The sequence below is a fragment of the Acinonyx jubatus genome, chromosome A1 (assembly GCF_027475565.1).
Source record: "Acinonyx jubatus isolate Ajub_Pintada_27869175 chromosome A1, VMU_Ajub_asm_v1.0, whole genome shotgun sequence".
Taxonomy (NCBI): domain Eukaryota; kingdom Metazoa; phylum Chordata; class Mammalia; order Carnivora; family Felidae; genus Acinonyx; species Acinonyx jubatus.
Window position 1 is genome coordinate 228037576 of NC_069380.1, and position 20912 is coordinate 228058487.

Consider the following 20912-nt stretch of genomic DNA (forward strand, 5'->3'; position numbering starts at 1 on the left):
GGGAAATCTTGGGATGCTAGGTGGCTCAGTTGGTTAAGTGTCCAACTCTTGATTTTGGCTCAGGTCATGATTTCAGTTTGTGAGATCGAGTTCTGCATGGGGCTGACAGCACAGAACCTGCTTGAGACTCTCTCTCTCTCCTCTCTCTGCCCTTCCCACGCACTGGCGTGTATGTGCTCTATCTCTCTCCTTCAAAATAAATACAAAAACATTTTTTAAAAAAAGGAGAAAGTCTTAAGAATGGTTGATGAAAATTCATGGTGATAAAAGAGCAAACTGTCTTCTTAGAGAAAAAAAAAGTTACATATACTTATTAGAGAAAATGCAGAAAACTCAAAGGTGGAAAATGAAACTTAAGCACCCCAGCAGCCAAGCACCACCCCTGCCCCACCTAGTCTCTCCTGAAAGCGAACTCTGCTCACCTGCTCAATTACTGTCTTTAACCACCACTGAGGGCCCATCAGGGTTATAGCTGCGATGATTTTGGCATGAAGGACTCCAAGTGCCCAGTCCTAGGAAATAAAAACCATTTAAAAGGTGTTTGTTTTCAGCAATAAACCCAGCAGACAGGCTGTACATTTTCTTGAATATTTCATTTCAAAACAGAAGTCCTACAGGATTAGTAACAATTTTACAGAAGATGAACATACACTAGAAAAATCCAGGGAAATTTCCCCCTAAGAGCTCAAGTTCAGTCTTTCTAATGAAACTCATTCTATTATCTTTTAGAAACCTACATTATTTCCCCAGGAGAATGAGGAAACGTGTCAACATTAATGGGGATCTCAAAAGCAAGTGAAACAGTGCCATGATTTTATTTCATCAACCGTCTTAAGCTGCTGTGTTGCCTTCAGCTGAGCTAACACTACATCAAAACAAGCCTGTGGAGCCATGTTTGGCCTGAAGAAACCACCCCGAAGGCTCAGAGAGTTTCCAGCTCTAGTACTGCTGAACTGTTATTAGAGCCTCTACCGCCCATGCCAGCTCTCCACCAGGCCGCCAGAAATATCACCACCCCCATCACAAGTCAGATCACATAAGGACAGTCTCCTGCTTACAACTCGGAAGTCCTCCTGAGCATGGCACACAAAGTCCTTCATAACCCGGTCTCTGGGTTTGTTTTTTTAATGTGTTTTTTAAAAAGTAACACATTAACATTTAGATGTACTCTTACATAAAATCAAAACCTTTGCAGAGAAGGCTGGAGTCCTCTGTGACTACCAGCCCAAAACCCGATCGCTCCCCAGCAATGACCACTGTTAACGTACCCTCCACGTTTTTTCCCCTGTGCGTTTACTTGTATCTATATATCTACGTCCCATAGAAATGATGCAGCATCATTTTTATATGAACTTTGCTCATACTGTTTGTCAGACCTCTTCACTGTCTACCATCTTCAGGCTGATGTGATTTACTGCTCTGCTTGGTTTGTATTCTGAGCACCTTCTTCAAATGAGGTGAAAGGATGATGTATGCACTGAATTCTTGCTATCTCAAATATGGCTCTTCACCCTGACAGACAAATGGCTGAATGACATTCTGCCTCGGTACAGGAGGCCGGGTTTTTGTACCTTTTATTGCAATTGTCTATAAATGCTCTTCTGCCGTATGGTTTTGTGTGTTACAGAAAAAAGTCCATTACCAATATGATTTTCTATTTCGAGGTTTATGATTTCTCTTTACCTTTAGGAGTCAGAACTATCTTACCAAGATATGCCCCAAATTTTTCTCATCAATGTCCATTTCACCAAACCTGATGAGCTCTTTTAACCTACAGAATCAGAACTTTCTTCAATTCAGTTAAATTTTTCTATTTCATTATACACCGCTCATTTCTGCACTCTGGAGCCCTTATTAGGGGATGTTAGTTTCCCTGGATGTACTCTCCAAGGCCCTTACCTTTACCCTCAACTTCCTACTTGCTCAGTTTAGCTCTGTGCTCTGCAGTGGTCTTCCAGAAACACAGTGTGAACCTCAATGGTGACGACCCACGTCTTCAATTCACCTGCTGAATGTCTGAGATCCGTGCTATGTAGCACCACAGTTTCACTTTGTTTTACTGCCACTGTGTGTGCGTCTACACACATACTGCCCTTGATCACCTGTGTTTTTATTCTTCTATTTGGATGCTCAGGGTTTGGTAGGCATGTCATTGGGCACGTGTTCTCATCGCTCTGCCAGACCTTTCTTTCTGTGGTTGCTGTGCACCCCCTTAGATCAAGCATTTGTTATTTTTCTCTGCAGGTTCAATGAGGCTCAGGTCAGACTAAGAATATCCTAAAGGTTACAAAAGGACGTTTTAGCCTTTTAGACGTTCGGATAGCAAGCCCCTAGTCCCCTACTCAGAACATGGTGAAGACTCCTTGCTTCATTCCTGTGCTGTCCCAGGCCCCCAGGCAGGGGAGATTTGACTTGCAAATTCAGCTTTCTCTTGGCCTTTGGAGTCCAGAAGACACCCAGGTGAAGTTCATTTTCACCTGAGGAGGTCCACAGATTGCTGAGGTTCAAGCTCTTTCAAGAGCCACTGATAGCCAGTCTTTTCCCCCAGGACAGGACACACACACACACACACACACACACACACACACACACACACACACACACGGGTCCCTCTGCCAGAACTCCAAGGGCCCAGTCTCCCATAAATCTGCAGCCACTTAACACGGGAAAGGCAAGCAGCTTAGAGTCAGCTACGGAGAAAAAGCAAGCTGTTCTTATCCAGAATTTTAAGGACACCGTGCTACGCATAGCCATCTACAACTTGTATTTTTCTCCTACTTACAAACATGACTGACAACTCGCTCTAACAAAACACACAACTCTACTTCCCTCTTTTTAACGGCTACATCAAGTGCCAAAGCAAAAATATATCACATTTTCTTTAGGCATTCTCTGCTGATGGACATGCAGGCTGCTTACGATGTTGGCATTAGAAACAATGACAGGGTGGAGACAGCCCGGTCTGTGCCTCCCGCGCATGTCAATGTTCCCTTGCCGCGGATTCCGAAAAGTGAAACCACTGGGTCATAGGATTCCGAAAAGTGAAACCACTGGGTCATAATACGTCAATATTCCCAAAACCGGAGCGTTTCCAGTCATTCTGCAGAAGGACGATGCTGGGTGCCGTCAACACCACAGGGACACACGTGTAACCACGCAAGCTGCATTTACTGCTCGCTGCCGTGAGGAAGGAAGAGCACACCGTCTGGGGAGCGTGGGGCGCTCGGTGAGAGTGCTGAAGAGCTGACTGTAGGATTTCGGTTTGTGTGAAGTGATATGGGGGATGGAAGGGCACAGGGCTTTGCTCCGTGTCGGATACTCTTAGAAAGCAGAGGTGATCTATCCTGGGTATCTTAATCTATCTTGCCCAGAAGCAGGGACCGACTGAGGCTAAAACTGTAGTTAGTAATGCAGCAGCGGCTAACGACGTTAGCTGGGAACGGGGGATGTTTTCTCATTTTTGTGGTTTGGACAATGCTCACGCTTTGCCCATGTTCAGACATGGTTTTGAAAGGGTCTTGTTTTTGTCGTGACCCGTCACGGTCACAAAGTGGTCTTGTGCGACGCTGATGTTCTGTGAAACGGTTTCTGCCGGGAGGAGAACAGCAAGGCCCAGCCGGTGCCAGGCCGGCACCTGCATGTCAGGGGCAATCTGCTCTGTTTCAGTGCCGCCCACTGAAATCGTGCCCGTTTGTGGCATCTGCAGTGATCACTGCGTTAAGGCAGCGTCTGACTGACCCTTCCACAGTAAAGCTGTGTATTTTCCTTTGGGAGATCAAGTAATGTGCAAGATGACACTTGGCCACCATTTAAATAACTACTTCCACATCGGAGTCGTGTTGAAACATGCCTGCAAATTCTTCTTCCTAGGTGCTAGGGGTCTACACCGCCTTCCCATGAACCTGGGCCCACCTCTGCATCTTGCCTGGATCCACTACAACGGAGTGAAAATCAATACCGTGGGAATTCCGAGATGAGCAGCTCCTACCCTGTCTGTTGGGACACTTGTTTCTCTCAAGTACAAAGTAACAGGCCCCACTTCCTGAAGGCTACCCGGCTGTGAGGAAGCCCAGGTACATCCAGGAGCTCCAGCCGACAGCCCAGTTGGGGTAAAACCAACAACCGGCACCAACCCCCACATGTGAGTGATGACCCTTCCAAAGGGTTCCGGCTGCTGCTGTCAAATCACACTCAGCTACTGTCTTCCCAGGCGAGGCCCCACACAACATGGAGCAGAGACCAGCCAATGTGCCCTGTCTTCATTTCTGACCCACAGACTGTGTAGACAAAATAAATGGCTGTTTTAAGCCACAACGTTGTGACATAACTTGCTATGTAGCGGTAGTAACTGAAGACCCATCAACTTTCACCTGACGGGTTCAGCATCCACTAACAGTCTTTGCTGAAATCACCTGTTTTGTGAACTATTGCAAAACAGTGATTTTTCTAATTGTTACTTCCTCTACCTTTATTAGCTGGTATTACTCCATAAAAAAAATAGCTTTCCTTCAGTCACTGATGCCATCTGACTACGCTGCAGTACAGACCTTACAGAAAGACGTCACATGTGCTTAACTTTCCCTTTGTTTCCCACTTCTCCAAGTCTAATCTAGAGCACACAGGATTATAGACAGCTCCACACATATGCTCTGTTTCACCACGTGGTCTGCCCAATCCCTCTTTCCTTGAATACACTTCTTCCTTTCTTGGCCACTCCTTTGTACTCTCTTCTAGGTTGTCCTAGACCTTGTCTCGTACAGAAAATCATACGTAACTCCTAAAGCCAGGATAAATACCTCCTACATGAGGCCACAGCAGCCTGTACTGCCCCAATCACAGTGCGGCCCACCTGGCACCTGTCTCACCGATCGGCCCATAAGGTCCACAAGAAGTTCCTGCATTGGACTCATTTCCATCTGAGTTATGTAATACAGGGTTTTAGCACACATTAGAGCACAAAAGTAAGTTATCTGCTGTTAAGTAAAGTTTGTGGAGTCTCTCCATCTGGAAAGTAGAGGAAGGGAAATACATCCTGCATAATTTTCATTTCCAGTAAATCTACTCTCATACACTAAGAGGAAATAGAAACAAGGCTGAAAAGCCTATGAATGACTGAATCAATGCCTAGCTCTTCCCTTATGATCTCTTAAGAACTTGAAGTCTAGGATGCTAATTTCAGGCTCTAAATACTATAGAAGAGTAGTATTTTTCTTCCCCGATAGCTTTAAGACCTTTGCTGTGATCTACATAGGTTCCCTCAGAATGCTCTTTTTAATAAACCTGTGACTTTGTGAGAAAACATGCTGTGAGTATTCAAAAATGTAAGTTACTGCTTAAAGCCTCAAACCTAGAAGAAGCAAGGTATCTCATCTTAGCTAATAAGTGAAAAAACCAACACGTGTTAGTCTGTACCTTTAAAGATCAGGTGAAGCCCAAATAGTGACATTTTAAGCTATAAAGACCTTTTAAAGGAGTTAAATGACCTGTATATTTTGAAAGCAATTAATTAAAATGTACTATTTAATCAACTTTATAAGGGTTCCCAGAATAGAAAAAATTAGTCTTTCTAAACAAACTACTTAAAATCACTTTAAAAAAAAAAAATCACAAATTTTTCTGATTCCAAATCCATAAAGAAATACCATGAGCAGAAGTCATGCACTTACCTGCCATGGGTAAAAAAGAGGAGTCTGATCCAAGGGAACCCGCAGGGGAGCGACAATAACCAGCTCAAACAGGAGCCCCAGCAGGAGCGGGACAACCCCGGCCAGCAGCACAGCGACTATCAAAGTCTTCATGATCTGCCAGCAAATGAGGCCATGTCACTAGAGAGTCTTTCTGGCTTTTAGCTAAACTCTATTCCACTTGGAACTTTATTTTTCTTTTTTAACCTGATGCCTAACAGAACAAATACATTACCTAAACACCTCACATACATATTATATCATTAAATGAATATGTATATCAAGCTAAAGCTATAATAAAAGCATGAAATTATTATGCATTTCTGCTTATAAATTACAGAAGTCATTATTACATATATTAACCAGGTGGCTGTGCTGTTTTTCTCAAACTCATTCTCAGAAGTAGGCTTTCATTTGTCCAAGAAAAGCTACTGATTATCCCAGGCTCCTAATCCAATGAAGCCAACTCACAGGCTGACCTGTAACCCCGGAGGTGGACGGGTACAGGAGAAGGGCTCTGCAGAAACCCCAGTGAAGGTAATTAAACCCGTTGATCAAACTGGCTCCCTCTAGAATCCTCTGTGGCCCAACAGAACTATGATAACCAAAATGTCCTCTATCTGTGTTGCCAATACAGTAGCCATTAGCTACATGGCTACTCTGTTAGCACAGCTCTAGAATTTGGACAAAGCAACAAAAAAATGAAAATAAAGTCAACACAGAGAAAACAATAGAGACTATGAAAGCACCACTACAGAATCCTGACAAAGAAATGAGTGCTTAAAGTGGCCCTGATGTCTGATGACCTCCCTTTCTCTTAACGTAGCCTCGGTGAGTACATTTGTTTCAACAAGAGACTAACATGACATGGGTCATATAAAATGCAGTACTTGCTTTTTTAAATGGCATATTGATAACAGAAAACAGAAACAGAAAATTACCAAATGAAAACTGGTTATTAGCTGGTTTCCGTATTTTAAATATATTTCAGCGTCTCATTATCTTGTGAAATTAAACAGCAATTAAGCCCCTCCATTCATAATATATAATAAATCTCAAGTTTTTCTTTCAACACTAATATTAACCTTTTAGTGAAATTAAAATCTAGATTCAGATACAAAACTAGGATTATACAAATGAAGAGGCATAAGCAGTGACCTAAACCTATTTAGCAAGCATAGCCAACATCACAATCAATCAATAAATCATCACACATGGATGGTCATCTTACACTGACATTTTCCCCCACCGCTGTGCAATTAGGTACTTACTGAGTAATAATTTCCATTACTTACTACACTTTCACATTAGCCAAGACATTCTTGAATCAGCAATAGAAATGTGTAATTAAAGGAATACCATTTATATGAAAAACACGAACTTAATCCTGAAGTCAAGATTTTTACATATTCAAATAGATCAAAAAATCAAATTTTAGAAAAAATATCTTAAAATGTCTACTTAGACTCATTTTAAATTCTAAAGAGTATCTTATACCTTAACATTTCCAAAATAACTTCTAATTACATTACTTACTTAAGGGCCCTACTGGATCATGTAATAATATGATTTTCTTTTGACCCTTGAATTCATCCAACTGTGGTTCTCAGAATGAATCAGAAAGCTAATGTCTTAAAGGAATATCCCTTCTAATTAAAAATAAATCAACTCTCGACACCATATGCATAATGAAGAAACAAAAGTGAAAATATTTAAATAAATGACTAAAAATGTATCCACTACTCCTATCATACACCATCAGTTCTGTAGGAGAAAAACCTACCATGAGGGACCACTCTTTAACCTTCTGGAAGATCACTCTGCGTCCCTGTGGCATCCAGGCCACCAGCACCGTCACTGCCCTTATGGTTAGCCAGCAAACATAGAGACCACAAGCAGCTGTGTAGAGCTCATGAATTTTGGCAGTCCCCGTCCAAAATGACATTAACCAACGGCCAGCAAATACTGAAAACAGAAAGGCTGATAAATGAGATATGTGGCTATCTATGTAAAGAGAACTATAATCTTGATGTCCTTCTGTTAGTATTTTCAATTATTTCAATCATTTTAAGTGGTAAGTAAAAAGACATCACATTTTGATATGTCAATGTCTTCATTAAAAATAAGTAACAATAAGCCCCCCCCCCCCCCCCGCCCCACACACACACACTCTAAAGAATGCAATTATTTGATTAAGACACAACTAAAACACAGGAGGAGGTCAGGGGACAAGCTCTCCTGTGACATCTACTCTGCCCGGCCCTGTTGATTACCTACTCTTTCAGAATGAAAACGATTGAGGAGGTTGTTTCCATTGTTTTTACCACCAAATAAAATCATTACCACATAATATGACAAAAGTGGGGAATTTAGTTATTATTTATGCTGTCAATACCTTCAACATTTAGGAACATTACAAGTAAGTCAGATTAACTTTCTTTCAGTTGGTTTGTCCATCAAGACAGAAAACTAAGCTTATTTTAATATGAAATGGGCATAGTAACATTTTAAAGCACAATAATCAAGGAACATACTAATTCTCTTAGAAAAAAGATCCAAATATTAAACAGATTTGAAAAGTGTCTTAACTTAAACAGATTTGAGAAGTGTCTAAATAACTGCCTCACACAAAGAGTTAATACAAAGAAATTCTGTAAGGTACCCATAAAAATCTAACTCAGGCAAGACCATTCCATATGGTAACTTTCTTCACTTGGTTACTTTTCAATAAGGCTAGAAAGAAGAGCAAGGCCCAAACGTCTTGCGTATTTTTCTATGGATCAAGTTCTTGTTAATACAGTGTTATTTGTTATTTTTAAATACCTAAAAGGAGCTAGTAGCTGTGCTCAGCATTCTCCATATATTATCTCAATCCTCCTAAGAACCCCTAAGCAGCCACTATTTCCATTTTGAAGATTAAGAACCTGGCCCAACCAAGGTCCCGTGAAGGTGGAGGCTGAATTTGAACTCATGCCTTGACCAATGAACCACAGAGCTCATGCTCTTGACCAATGAAGCACTCTGCCTCCAACTGAACTAAAGCAGCTCAACAACTAAGTCTTACAAGCCACACTGCTGGCACCGACACTTCTCTGCAACCTCACAAAATGGTTTGGATGTGAAGATAAGTTATTGTTAAAGACAAATACACATAAATGTTATGTGAAATAAACACATGTGAATGTTAATTTGAAAAAGATACAAAAATCACTACTGGTAATTCTGTAGAAATGTTTAGTATTTTATACACACACATATATTTACATATATTGCTATCCCAAGGTTTTTTGTAGTTGCTGTGGTTGTTTATAGTTGGGTGGTTTTTAAAAATCTGATGGCCAGTTTCTATTCCATACTTCACACACTTCTACTTAAGTGTTTCTGAGAGGACGGGGTTAAAATTTTTAGTTTGTACTAAGTTATCATCAGCTGAACTGAAGCTACAGAAAACTAACCCATAGTGAGATTAGATTAACAGGGGAATATTTAGTTAACAATCTTCAGTGAAATTAAAGTACTTTTACTAACAAATTTGGATACTAAAACTAGGTTTCCTTCCTTTAACTTTTCAGTATTTCTGATAAAGACATGAAAATAGAACATTAAAACCACAAATGTAAAACTGTCCCAAGTTCAAAACCCAACTTTTCTCAGCAATGTATTTACTATGTTGCACCCAGCCGTTAATCAAACTTTGTTGAGAGCTGTGATATGAGGAGTAGTAAGCTTCCTACGAGCATAGTTCTAAAGGTCAAAGTTTATTATTCAGAAGCAGTTAAAAAAAAAAACAAACCACCTTTATTTTTACCATTTTAAGTTAAATCACAATTCCTACAGATTAGAGAATATTCTCATTATTTTTAAAAACCTCACTCAAAACTAAATTTCCTACTTGTTCCTTGACCTTAGCCCTCATGGAGAAACTCAAGTATTCAATACAAATCAGATTTAGAACATTATAGGAGCAGTGCTATACTTGAGATACTAAGTCAATACACATTTATGTACTTGTAAGAATGAAAAGTATCTTCCACTTAATGACTATTTAAGTGGCTAACATAGATCAGTAAGAATCAGGATTTTCTGGCTTGCTATACACACTAACTGGGAGGGTGGGGGCAGCAAGCTGTTCCTGAGACTCTGTCACTGGCTCTGGGCTCGACTCCCATTTACTCCTGACCTTTGCAGAGCATGACAAACTACTATATTCATCCACAGCATCTCACTTGTCAGATGAAGAAATGCTGTTTAGCTGAAATTTAAAGATTAGTATTTGTGGACACCAGACAATAAAGGGAACCGGTCCGGCTTCATAAAGGTGTCTAGCAACAAGACACAGCGGACTGGAAAGATACAGTGAAGGCAAACGTGATCAACGTCAAAAGACTGACTTGAAAAAAATGACCTAAGCCACACAGGTGATTTTTTAAAGACTACGTCCAAGAAAACCGAGTGACCATATGTAATTTACTTCTAAAAATGAATCAGAAATTATACCTCGATTTTGTCCCCCTCTGTTCTAAGACAAATGACTCCAAGGAGATGGAGAGTCCTAAAGAGATCAATAGCCCACATTCAATCAAAAATAAGGGGCAAACTATTTCAGGTTTATACTTGATGGAAGATACAAAGCATCTTTTCACGTCATTAGCTCATACCTGGTAAAGTAAGGCAGATGAGGCTGGCAATCAGTAAGGTTATACACATGAAGACAATCAACAAAAATATCTGCAAGGCAAAACATAAGAGGGCATAAGGGATTCAAATGTGCTCAACATATTTTAGGACACCCCTCAATGTGTCAGCATAATCCTCCCAGTAAGAAGAAATGGCTTTTATTCCCAGGTTTCCTTCCATTTCACATAAAAAGATTTTTATTTTAGGTAAATTTACCTCTAATTTCAGCTAAAACTGTCTATTTTCAGACAATCAGATACATCAGCAAGTAACAAGGATGTATATTTTGTAATCAGCATAAAGTAAAACACAATCAGCTTACATGTTTCCAAATTAAAACTAAAAACATACAATTTCTTTTAAAAGTTTACTTAGGGGCTCCTAGGTGGCTCAGTCGGTTAAGTGTCCAACTTTGGCTCAGGTCATGATCTTGCGGTCTGTGGGTTCGAGCCCTGTGTTGCGCTCTGTGCCGACAGCTCAGAGCCCGGAGTCTGTTTCGGATTCTGTGCCTCCCTCTCTCCGTCCCTCCCCCACTTGTGTGTGCACGCTCATTTTTAAAAGTTTACTTATTTTGAGAAAGACACAGAAAAAGAGTGCCCGTATGTGCAGGACAACAAGGTCAGAGGGAGAGAGGTTCCCCAACAGGCCCCACACAGTCAGTGAGCACACAGCCTGACTCAGGGCTCAACCTCCCAAACCGCGAGATTATGACCTGAGCTGAGCTAAAGAGCTGAACACGCAAACGACTGAGCCACCCAGGTGCCCCAACACTCACTTTGTAATCACATTCTCAAAAAAACAAGTTTTCGTGAAAAGGAAAGCTTCCTCTCTAACAGCGCTGCCTAATTAGACCTCTCTGTGACCGATGACGGAACCTGCGCTGGCACAAGCGGCCGAGCACACGCAACGTGGGGTCACCGGGCGGTGACGGCCACACTGTCTTTACTCTGCGTGTGCTGTTACTAGAAATGTACTTTCCCCTCACCGACAAAACCGTGATGTATTTAAAGTGTACAACGTGATTCGCTGTACGTACACATTGTAAAGGGATTCCTACCAGTGAATAACACATCCATCACACCACATCCGCACGAGTTGTATTTACTTTTAATTAACTTTAAATGTGAACGGTCACATGTAGCGGAGGCTCCTGGACAGACATGTGCGCATGAGAAGCGAGCAGGCTGAGAGGAAAGTGGCTGCCCCCGGGGCAGAAGAGGAGCATCTGCTGCTGGCCTTCTCCCTCACCAGGCCCAGAAGGGAGAGCTCTAGAGGGAAGACGGAGAAGCACCCACCATAACACTCCAAGAGGAGCCTGTCGGCCTTCGTTGCCTGAGAAACTCCTACCGACTGTCTCTCATCTGTGCCGGAAAGTACCTTTTGCCTAAGAGCTTCATCTCTCACGACTCCCCCATCGCTCACGCTCACCTGCATACACCCCACCCTCTGTTTTTTTAAATGCTTATTGACTTATTTTGAGAGAGACAGAGACAGAGAATCCCCAACAGGCTCCATGCCATCAGCGCAGAGCCCGACATGGGGATCGATCTCACAAATCCTGAGATCGTGACCTGAGGTGAAATGAAGGCTCAGACGCTTAACCAACTGAGCTACCCAGGTGCCCCCCCCCCCACCCCACTCCTTTTTTTTTAAGGTAGGCTTCACACCCAGTGCAGAGCCCAACACGGGGCCTGGACTCATGACCCTGAGGTCAACACCTGAGCAGAGACCAAGAGTCAGACATTTAGGGGCACCTGGGTGGCTCAGTCAGTTGAGTATCCGACTTCAGCTCAGGTCATGATCTCACGGTCTGTGAGTTTGAGCCCCGCATTGGGCTCTGTGCTGACGGCTCAGAGCCTGGAGCCTGCTTTGGATTCTGTGTCTCCCTCTCTCTCTGCCCCTCCCCCACTCTCTCTCTGTCAAAAATAAACATTAAAAAATAAACGTTAAAACAAAAATTAAAAAAAAAAAAAAAAAAAGGAGTCAGACAGACTCAGACAGACTGAGCCACCCAGGCACCCCCTGAGCACTCCACCCTCTAGATCCACTTAATTCCCTTCAGTTCCAAACTTACCATGTCTAACCTGCCTCGTGTTTTGGCATGTGCCTGGCATGCCCTTCCACTTCCAATTTTACTCTCTGGCTGGCCTAATTTAGAGACTTAAAAGCATCACATCCTCCCTGAAGATTCCTGAATGCTTTCTGAAACAGCGTTTTGTGGAGTAAGGACTGACCAAACGTGCAACATGTTACTTATCCAGCCAGTGAGGTGAGGACCAAGACCTGACCATCAGATTTAACGAAACAAAAGCCACTGCGACCCTTGTCAGGAACAGTTCTGGTGGGGCCTGGGGGAAAGTTTTGCTGGGACAAGACACTTCCTTAACCAATCTGCTCTTTACTTTCAACAGATGTAAAGATGAGATTACTACTCAATCTTGCCATATTAGGAAGAATATTAAATAGGGAAAACATTAAAATGCCCATTTCAGCTCTGACACATAATTGAAATGTATCAATAATGTTAATTTCTTATTTTCACCAGGGTCTTTAACACTGCTCCTTTCAAACAGCAGAGGGAGCAGCAGCATAGGGAATCCCAACACTGTGAGCCACTTATGAGATGTGATCAACTTACCTTAGGTTTACACATATCACGTTGCTAACGAGAGAGCTGGGGGCTCTTTTCAGGAGACTGCGAGATAGTTCTATACAGAGGACTACCTGCTCCTAGCACCAGCCACAGCAGCAAATTTCTCAATAGAAATTGGGAAAAAACTTGACTTCTGGTGAAGTCTTTTTTTAATTTTTTTTATGTTTTTTTATTTTTGAGAGACAGAGAGAGAGAGAGAGAGACTGTGAGTGAGGGAGAGGCAGAGAGACAAAGAGGGAGACACAGAATCCAAAGCAGGATCCAGGCACTGAGCTGTCGGCACAGAGCCCGACATGGGGCTCAAACTCATGAGCTGCGAGATCATGACCTGAGCCAAAGTCAGATGCTTAACCAACTGAACCACCCAGGCGCCCCATGTCTAGGTCTTCTAGTACCTACCCTGAGTGGAAAATTTAAAGGCCGGCGATAAGGCTGAAAGCCAACAGGCCCCCCCTGCTGCAGTATGGCTTGGTGGGCTGCATGCAGGCCTTCCCCCACCACGGGAATAGCATTGTTGTTTCGAGCGTGCTGATTATTGTTAACTTGTTGGTTTGCACTGTTCTCGTTTTCTTCCTGGTCTCCCAATAAATAGGAATGAAGATCCCTGTGTAAAAATAACATCAATAAAAATTCTCTCTTCAGATCAGAATAAAACAGCAGACAGGAGACGTACTTTCTTATTATTCCTTAAGGTAGAAAACGTACAAGCAGAATCCATACACAGCACTATTAATCCCCTCATTCTGGCCTAAACGCTGGTTCCTGCTTTAAATTAAACTTTTCCAAATTCACTATTCACGTCCAAAACACCCTGAAAATGCAGTCCAGCGCCTCTGCCTATTGTGGCAGGGAACTCAACGCGCATCCGTGGCGGCAAAAATGAGATGGCGGAGGCTGCAGGGGACACCTGCTCAATCCGATACAAGCCAGTGTGTACTTCGCAATAAGGAATCAGCAGAATGCCACACATTCTCTGGAAAAACATTTAAATCACAAAGATTCAACTTCAAGAGGGTAAAAACGTGCGTATGTTCTCTATAAAAGGATGTACAGCAATGAGAAAAATAAGCAAGACGAAGAAGTGAACAAAGTAAGTATCCTATGTACCTGCAGATATCACCAAATGGTCTCTTCTTCAAACTCCGATCTCCTGAGTGGGGCACGGAACGTACTCTGTCAGAAAGGTCATCAAGTGCCTACTTACAGCAAGTACCCAGCAGTTACAGTCCACGCTCGCACGAGCCCCTTCAGCCACTGCCGCGTGTGTCCCTGTTCAAGTAACGCCGGCAAGACCACCTGAAGCAGGAGCAGCTCAAGGGACAGTTCACTCACTGGAGCATCACTAGGACAATGACAAACAGCTGTGATTTACAGCGCGACTCTATTTTCCATCATAACTGTATCATACTAAACATCTGATGGGACGACAGCAAAACTCCTTGACGCGGTCTCTATCACCTCTCCCCCATTCCCCCTTGAATCCTCCAAAACCAGTCCCGACGAGGGTCGCCAGTGACCTCTGTGTTAAATGTGATGGTCAGGTCTGGGTCCCACCTCACTGGCTGTATGGCGTATTACATAACTGGTTACTCCTTGGTCCTCAAAACGCTTTCTCACTGGACGCCCTTCTAGATCTGTTAGCTCCCGAAGACAACGGAGGGCCCCAGGCTCTGTCCTCTCTCATGTGTGCATACTCTCTGGATCAATGCACACTCGTGTGGCTTAAATTTCTACGTTGTGGTAAATTTCTATGCACCACTCAGACGTCTTCCCTAACTCCGAACTTTGTATCCAAAGTGCAACCTCAACGTCTCCTACAGACATGAGACGTCTTCAGTTGACCATGACCAAATTCCCACTCTTCCCTTCTAATCCTGCTCCTCCACAGCCTTCCTCATCCCAGGAAATGGCAACTCCATCCTTCCAGGTGCTCAGGTCATTGACTGCCTTTATTTCACTCCAACTCAAACAGCCGGAGTCCTGCTGATGGATCCTAGCAATGCCCTAAATCTCACCACCTCTCATTACCTCCACTGCTACTTCCTTCACCTCAGCACCAAGGTCCCTGCGCCATCCTCCCAGCCGGCTTCCCGCTTCTGTCCTGGCCACCTGACCCAGTCTCTTCTCATCACAGCAGCCACGGTGACGCTTCTTAACTAACCTGTATCAGATCACTCTTCTGGTCAAACCTTTCAAGAACTCCCCAAATCGCTCAAGTTGAACCCAAAATGCTTCCAGTGGCTTACGAGACTCTGTAGGATCTGGTTTTGCATGACTTCTCTGACCTCACAGCCAACCACCATGCTTTCCTTCTTCCACCCCAGCCAGACTGGCCTCCCTGCTGCTCCTCAAACGGACCCCAATGTCACCGCACTTGCCCACCCCCTGCAAGGACACTCTACCTTCAGGAACCCATATGGCTCATCCCTCAGCAGCTCCGACAGGGCTTTCCTGAGCTGTCACCTCTTCAGGTCCTCATCAGTCACTTCTAATTAAACCCCATCTTGGCCACTCTCTCTATCCCCTTTCTCTGCTTCATCTTCCAAGCCCCTAGTACTGATGACCCCAGATACACATATTCTATTTTCAGGGGTGTCTCCCCCTCACTGAAATGTAAGCTCCACAAGAGCAGAGAATTGTCTTGATTCTGTTTGGTTCACTGTTATATACCTAGTGCACAGAAAAGGACCGGACATATAATGGGCCCTTGTTTTGTTTTGTTTTGTTTTTAATGGAAGAATGGACTAAATACTGCTATACAGGCCCAAAACTGCTAAACTTCTAAGTGTAACTGACTACCAAAATGGGCCTATCCTAACAATATATATAGCCAAAGCCTAAGCTTCCTGGTTCTCACTATAACTAGACCCAAATTCACAAGGAGGGAATGAGGATTTACTCTAGTTAGGGAAAAATTCAGAGAATCAAATCTTAATTTGGATTTTGAGTAAAGATAACAAAAAGGGTTCCAGCTAAACATGAGGAAGAAGGTCATTCTAAACAGAAAGGAAGACAAGGAATAGCTAGGTGTTTTAGGGAGACTGAGCGGAGGGGAGCATGGTTGGAGGGCAGAATTCGAGTCAGACAATGCAGGGACAGGATGCTGGAAAGTCAATATGAGACTGTGCCAAGCCTTGCACATGACCCGGATATTATGATGTAGATTATGGAGGAAGAGGCAGGGTGTTAAGTAAGGATGGGCTATAAATGGAGAACAAGAGGAAAGCCTAAACTAAGGAAGTGGTAAATCAAGTTGGATTAGATAAGAGACCTTTAAAAATAAGACTTAACGATATTTAAAGACTAATTAGAAGTCTGAGAAAAAAATCCAATTTCCCAGCAGCCTTCTGTTTAGGTAACTGAAAGGATGATGCAAGTCAATGAAAAAAGGAATGGGGGGGGGGGGGGGGGAGTGGCAGAGACTAAGTTTCCAGGTGACTTAGGCTTTTAAATGAAAAAGATTTTCCATCCATAAGCGCCTTATTTCTTAATTTTAATCTACAATTAAACATATAACTATGGCTACACATTCCTTATGATGTGCTTTTCATACAAAAATGATGGTGGCTAACATGGTGTCATTAAGTATGGTAAACATTTCAATGCTGAACAAAAGCACACTTGATTTGCATAAAAATAAGTCTTTCTTTGGAAAATGCAACTGCTGAACTAATGTTTATACAATCTAAAATGGCAAAACTCAAGTATCAAATGATTTCCAGTATCTGTTAAGAAATGAACGTTTTAAATGTATACACTCTAGGTTATCAACAAAGCTAAACTAGTAAAGCTTCTAAATTTCAAAAACTCACCTATAGAGCATGACATTATATGGAAGAAAATTAGGCAGCAGACTCTTAATTATACGTATAGGAAGCCAAAGCATCAGGAGAACAATGGAGCCAAAGACAATCTGCAGTTAAGAAAAAAGGCAGAACACCACTGTTAACCATTCCTGTGAGAGACAAACAGACTTCTGAACATACCCAGCCAGGATGCAATCCAAGTGTCTATACCCACCCACGGCCCAGAGTGTTCTCACTCCACAGACTATATACTTGGGTCACTTTGTGGAAAGAATGCATTCCTGGGAAGGGTGCTCCTCTCTCTCTCTCTCTAGGACACAAAGGCTCAAGGAGGAGCCACAAAGGATAATCACTGCACGGTATGTGAAGAGAGGGTCAGAAACTTACAATGAACGATCAGAATCATCTGCAACTTAATAAACCACATATAAGACGTGACCCATATTAATGGCTACAAAAGTTTCCGGAAGGCACCATATTGCTTTGTAAATTTTATTTTAAAAAAACTTAGCTTTAACTAGGTAATTTCTTCTTCCAGGTAAGAAAGAAACTTCAAGATACTTCTGTTTAGAGTTTTTTGAATTTAAAAACTATTAATGAATCTCCATTGCTCCAATGCAAATGAAGTGTAATTCAAAAGCCATAATTTGGCAACCAATTATACTACTAAAGAACTAGGGAATGTTGTTTTCAGTAAACATTTTAATTACTTTATCAAAACAACCAATAGAAGAGCTATTTGACAACTAACTTCCACCAACTTAAACATAAATAACTCAACGTATCTACTCTACCAGCCCCTGACTGCACCCCCCGCCGCCAAAAAACCCCCACAAAACAATACAAAAGCGTAGCACACTTTACTCAAAAAATAATAAAAAGGTATGCTTACCACTGACAAAATAAATCTTCGGAGATGTCTATAAATGGGCAAATGGATCATTTCTTGTACTGGATTAAAATCTGGATCATTCAAATTCCTTAGAAACCATAAGACACCAGGTCGAAGTACCTGCAAATATAAATGCTATGAATACTCACCAATGTCTTCAGACTCTGTAGATGAGCTAAAATATCAACAGAAAAGTAAGCTTTTAAAACTTAATAAAATGGGTCCCAGAAAATTCACATGGCTTTCCTATGAAAAGAAGTTCCTAAATCAGAATCTATATGAAATAAACTATTTTGTTGGATGTCCGTTTAATCATTCAATGAAAAAAAAAAAAATGTAGAATTTGTCAAGAAACCTAAATCTCCAAAAATAAAAAGTTGTTTTTTGTTGTTGTTGTTGTTTTCAAACACTGTCACTATAGGAGCACCTGGGTGGCTCAGTCAGTTGAGAACCCAACTTCAGCTCAGGTCATGATCTCACAGTTTGTGAGTTCGAGCCCTGCACCGGGCTCTCTGCTGTCGGCGTGCAGCCCACTTAGGATCCTCTGTCCCCTCCCTCTCTGCACCTCCCCTGCTAACTCGCTCACTCTCTCGCTCTCAAAAATAAATTAAAAACATTAAAATAAATAAAATGAAACTAGAAAAATAAAGAACTGTCACTATATTGTGTCATCCAGTGAAAGAATTATGTTGCAATTTATAAATGTTTTAATACAAGATCTGATTTCAGCCTCACACTCCCGAGAGGAGCTAGAAACTCTTCAGCATTTTCATTTTACTGTCTACATCCTTTTTCCGTTTCTCAGTGGAAATCATCAACCCAAGAGGCTGTGGGTGGTGGGGCAATGGGCGAGGCTAGGTAGTGGTCTCAGGTGGTCCAAATGCACGGAGTTGCCATGTGTAAAGCATTTCAACTGCCCAAACTCTATTTCTCCAACCTCCAAATGAGGGGGTATCTGACCTCTAAGGTTTCATCTGACACCCCAATTCTAGAATTGTGCACCACAAAAACCACCCCACTGAGAAGATGAAAAATTTCAATGTGAAACAGTTTATCACTTAACAGTGTAATTAAGAGGTTCTATATACAGTTTTGAATAGATTAAGTTAGTCTCAATCACTTGCTTCAAAGAAAGAATACAAGTTTTATTTGCAAGTAGAATTTACCGAACTTACACTATATGATTCAGGAGAACATTTTGACCTCAGCCCCCCTCCTTAATGCCTCAATTTCCCAAAACACAATGTACGCCAGGATAGCATTAAGCCATTCACACTGGATCAGTCGGCCTCCTCCGGCGGCCCTGTGCATCTCCATCACCACTCTCACTGCTGTAAGCGGACTTGTCAGATGCCTCTCTTCCTCCCCAGGATATAAAATCAGAAAGAGCGGGAATCGTGTCTCTGTTTCTCACTATTACTTCAGCAGTCAGCACCGTGTCTGGCGCAGAGGGACTATGCGGTAATATGTGAGGGACTAATGCACAGCAGCAAGTACGCTTGTCAAAATTACTCACTTTTATACTGCCCACCGCACCAGGATGATTGCACATGACGTATACTAATCAAATACTGACCCTACTTTCACTCTCTTCAAATCGGGAAAGACCGTATTCTAAAAACAGGACTAGTGAAGGCACTCATCCACAAGTGAACTGCAGTCATAAACGACCCTCACTGTGATTCCATATTTAAGGTACTTGATCACAAACTTTACACTGTGATCCTGCAAAACCTCTGGGTATTTCCAGCACTATATTTTCTTGAACGAAGTCCAAGTCAGACTCACATCACATAAAATTTCAAGGATTTGTAGGAGAGGATGGCTACAAAAGACACCAAGTAAAACAAGTAGTTTTAACCTCCATCTACTCATCTTTCAAACTCGTTAACTATACGCAGAAATATTAAAATTTATCAATTTTTGAGACAAATGACTGAAAACAGTTTAAAGACATAAAGCCAAATTCCTCTATCAGCTATTCCTTCTTAGACTAAAATCCTTGAGAAAATTAGTCAGGACACGTGGTTAAAACAAAGTCCTTTCCTTAAAGGGACAGTGCTGGCGTCTCCCTGAGAACTTACCTCTCTTAGCAACAGAATGAAGGAGGCAAAGTAGAACACGTACACCATCCCCACCAGCCAGTGCAGAAACATGGTAGTACCTGGCGCTGACTGAAAGCTCAGTTCTCGATCTTTCAAGGTAGCGTCAAACATTTCCTAAATCAAAGCAGAACAAGTGAGAGATCTGTACCACTCACATTTGCCAAATTAACATCTCCATCTTCCAGGAAGTGAATATATCACTACGTGTATGGGTTATGACGTTCTAGGACTACAGCTCTTTAAATGTCATCTCACGGTATGACAGAAATATAACTGATATAAGACAGGATACTATTTCAAAGATAGATAATGACCCTTGAAAGTTTTAAATATTAGAAGGAAGACTGATAAACCAATGGGCGAATAAGAATTTCACTAATGCGGGGGCGCCTGGGTGGCTCAGTAAGTCAGTTGAGCGTCCGACTCTTGGTTTCAGCTCAGGTCATGATCTTGTGGTTTTATAGGTTCAAACCCTGTGTCGGGCTCTGCACTGACAATGCGGAGGCTGCTTGGGATTCTTGCTCTCCCTCTCTCTCTCTGTCCCTCCCCCACTCATACTGTCTCTGTCTCTCACAAAAAAAAAAAAAAAAAAACAAACTTTACTAATGCTGCTACTGTGAAAGACACATTTTTGGTTAATGATAACCTTCTTTCCTTGGTTACAGGTCTGCATTCATGACAAGTTTTAATAGTAAGGTATGGGTGCTTTTCTACACACAAAATATTTCTGAAAAGTCAAAACGTGATTATCACTGGCAGCCTTAAAAATTATAATCAAGGAACACGTGGGTGGCTCAGTCAGTTAAGCCTCCGACTTCAGCTCAGATCATGATCTCACAGTTCATGAGTTCGAGCTCCGCATCGGGCTCTGTGCTGACAGCTCAGAGCCTGGAGTCTGCTTTGGATTCTGTGTCTCCCTCTCTCTCTGCCCCTCCCCTGCTCGCATGTACGCGCTCGCTCTCTCTCTCTCGCTCTCAAAAGTAAATAAACATTAAAAACAATTTTTTTAAATTATAATCAAGACTAAGCATCTTAGTTAAAAGAAATGATTAAAGTTGAATTTATTAAACAAAGACAGTCTTATTAGATTGTTCT

General features: G+C 42.1%; 1 protein-coding gene across 2 annotated transcripts in view; it reads right to left on the reverse strand.

Moving 5' to 3' along the window:
- MARCHF6 (membrane associated ring-CH-type finger 6) overlaps positions 1 to 20912 on the reverse strand; it is a 75399-nt gene that overhangs the window by 10889 nt on the left and 43598 nt on the right. The window contains exons 15-23 of one of the 2 annotated variants that reach the window (XM_027074258.2): positions 19797 to 19931; positions 17713 to 17832; positions 16827 to 16927; positions 14219 to 14356; positions 13414 to 13618; positions 10343 to 10412; positions 7468 to 7649; positions 5667 to 5801; positions 423 to 512 (exon numbers count right to left, since the gene is read on the reverse strand). In XM_027074258.2, coding sequence (XP_026930059.1) covers positions 423 to 512; positions 5667 to 5801; positions 7468 to 7649; positions 10343 to 10412; positions 13414 to 13618; positions 14219 to 14356; positions 16827 to 16927; positions 17713 to 17832; positions 19797 to 19931 — 1176 coding nt within the window. Of the gene's footprint in view, positions 1 to 422; positions 513 to 5666; positions 5802 to 7467; positions 7665 to 10342; positions 10413 to 13413; positions 13619 to 14218; positions 14357 to 16826; positions 16928 to 17712; positions 17833 to 19796; positions 19932 to 20912 lie in introns of both variants that reach the window. The other variant, XM_053202098.1, reaches the window with a different exon arrangement.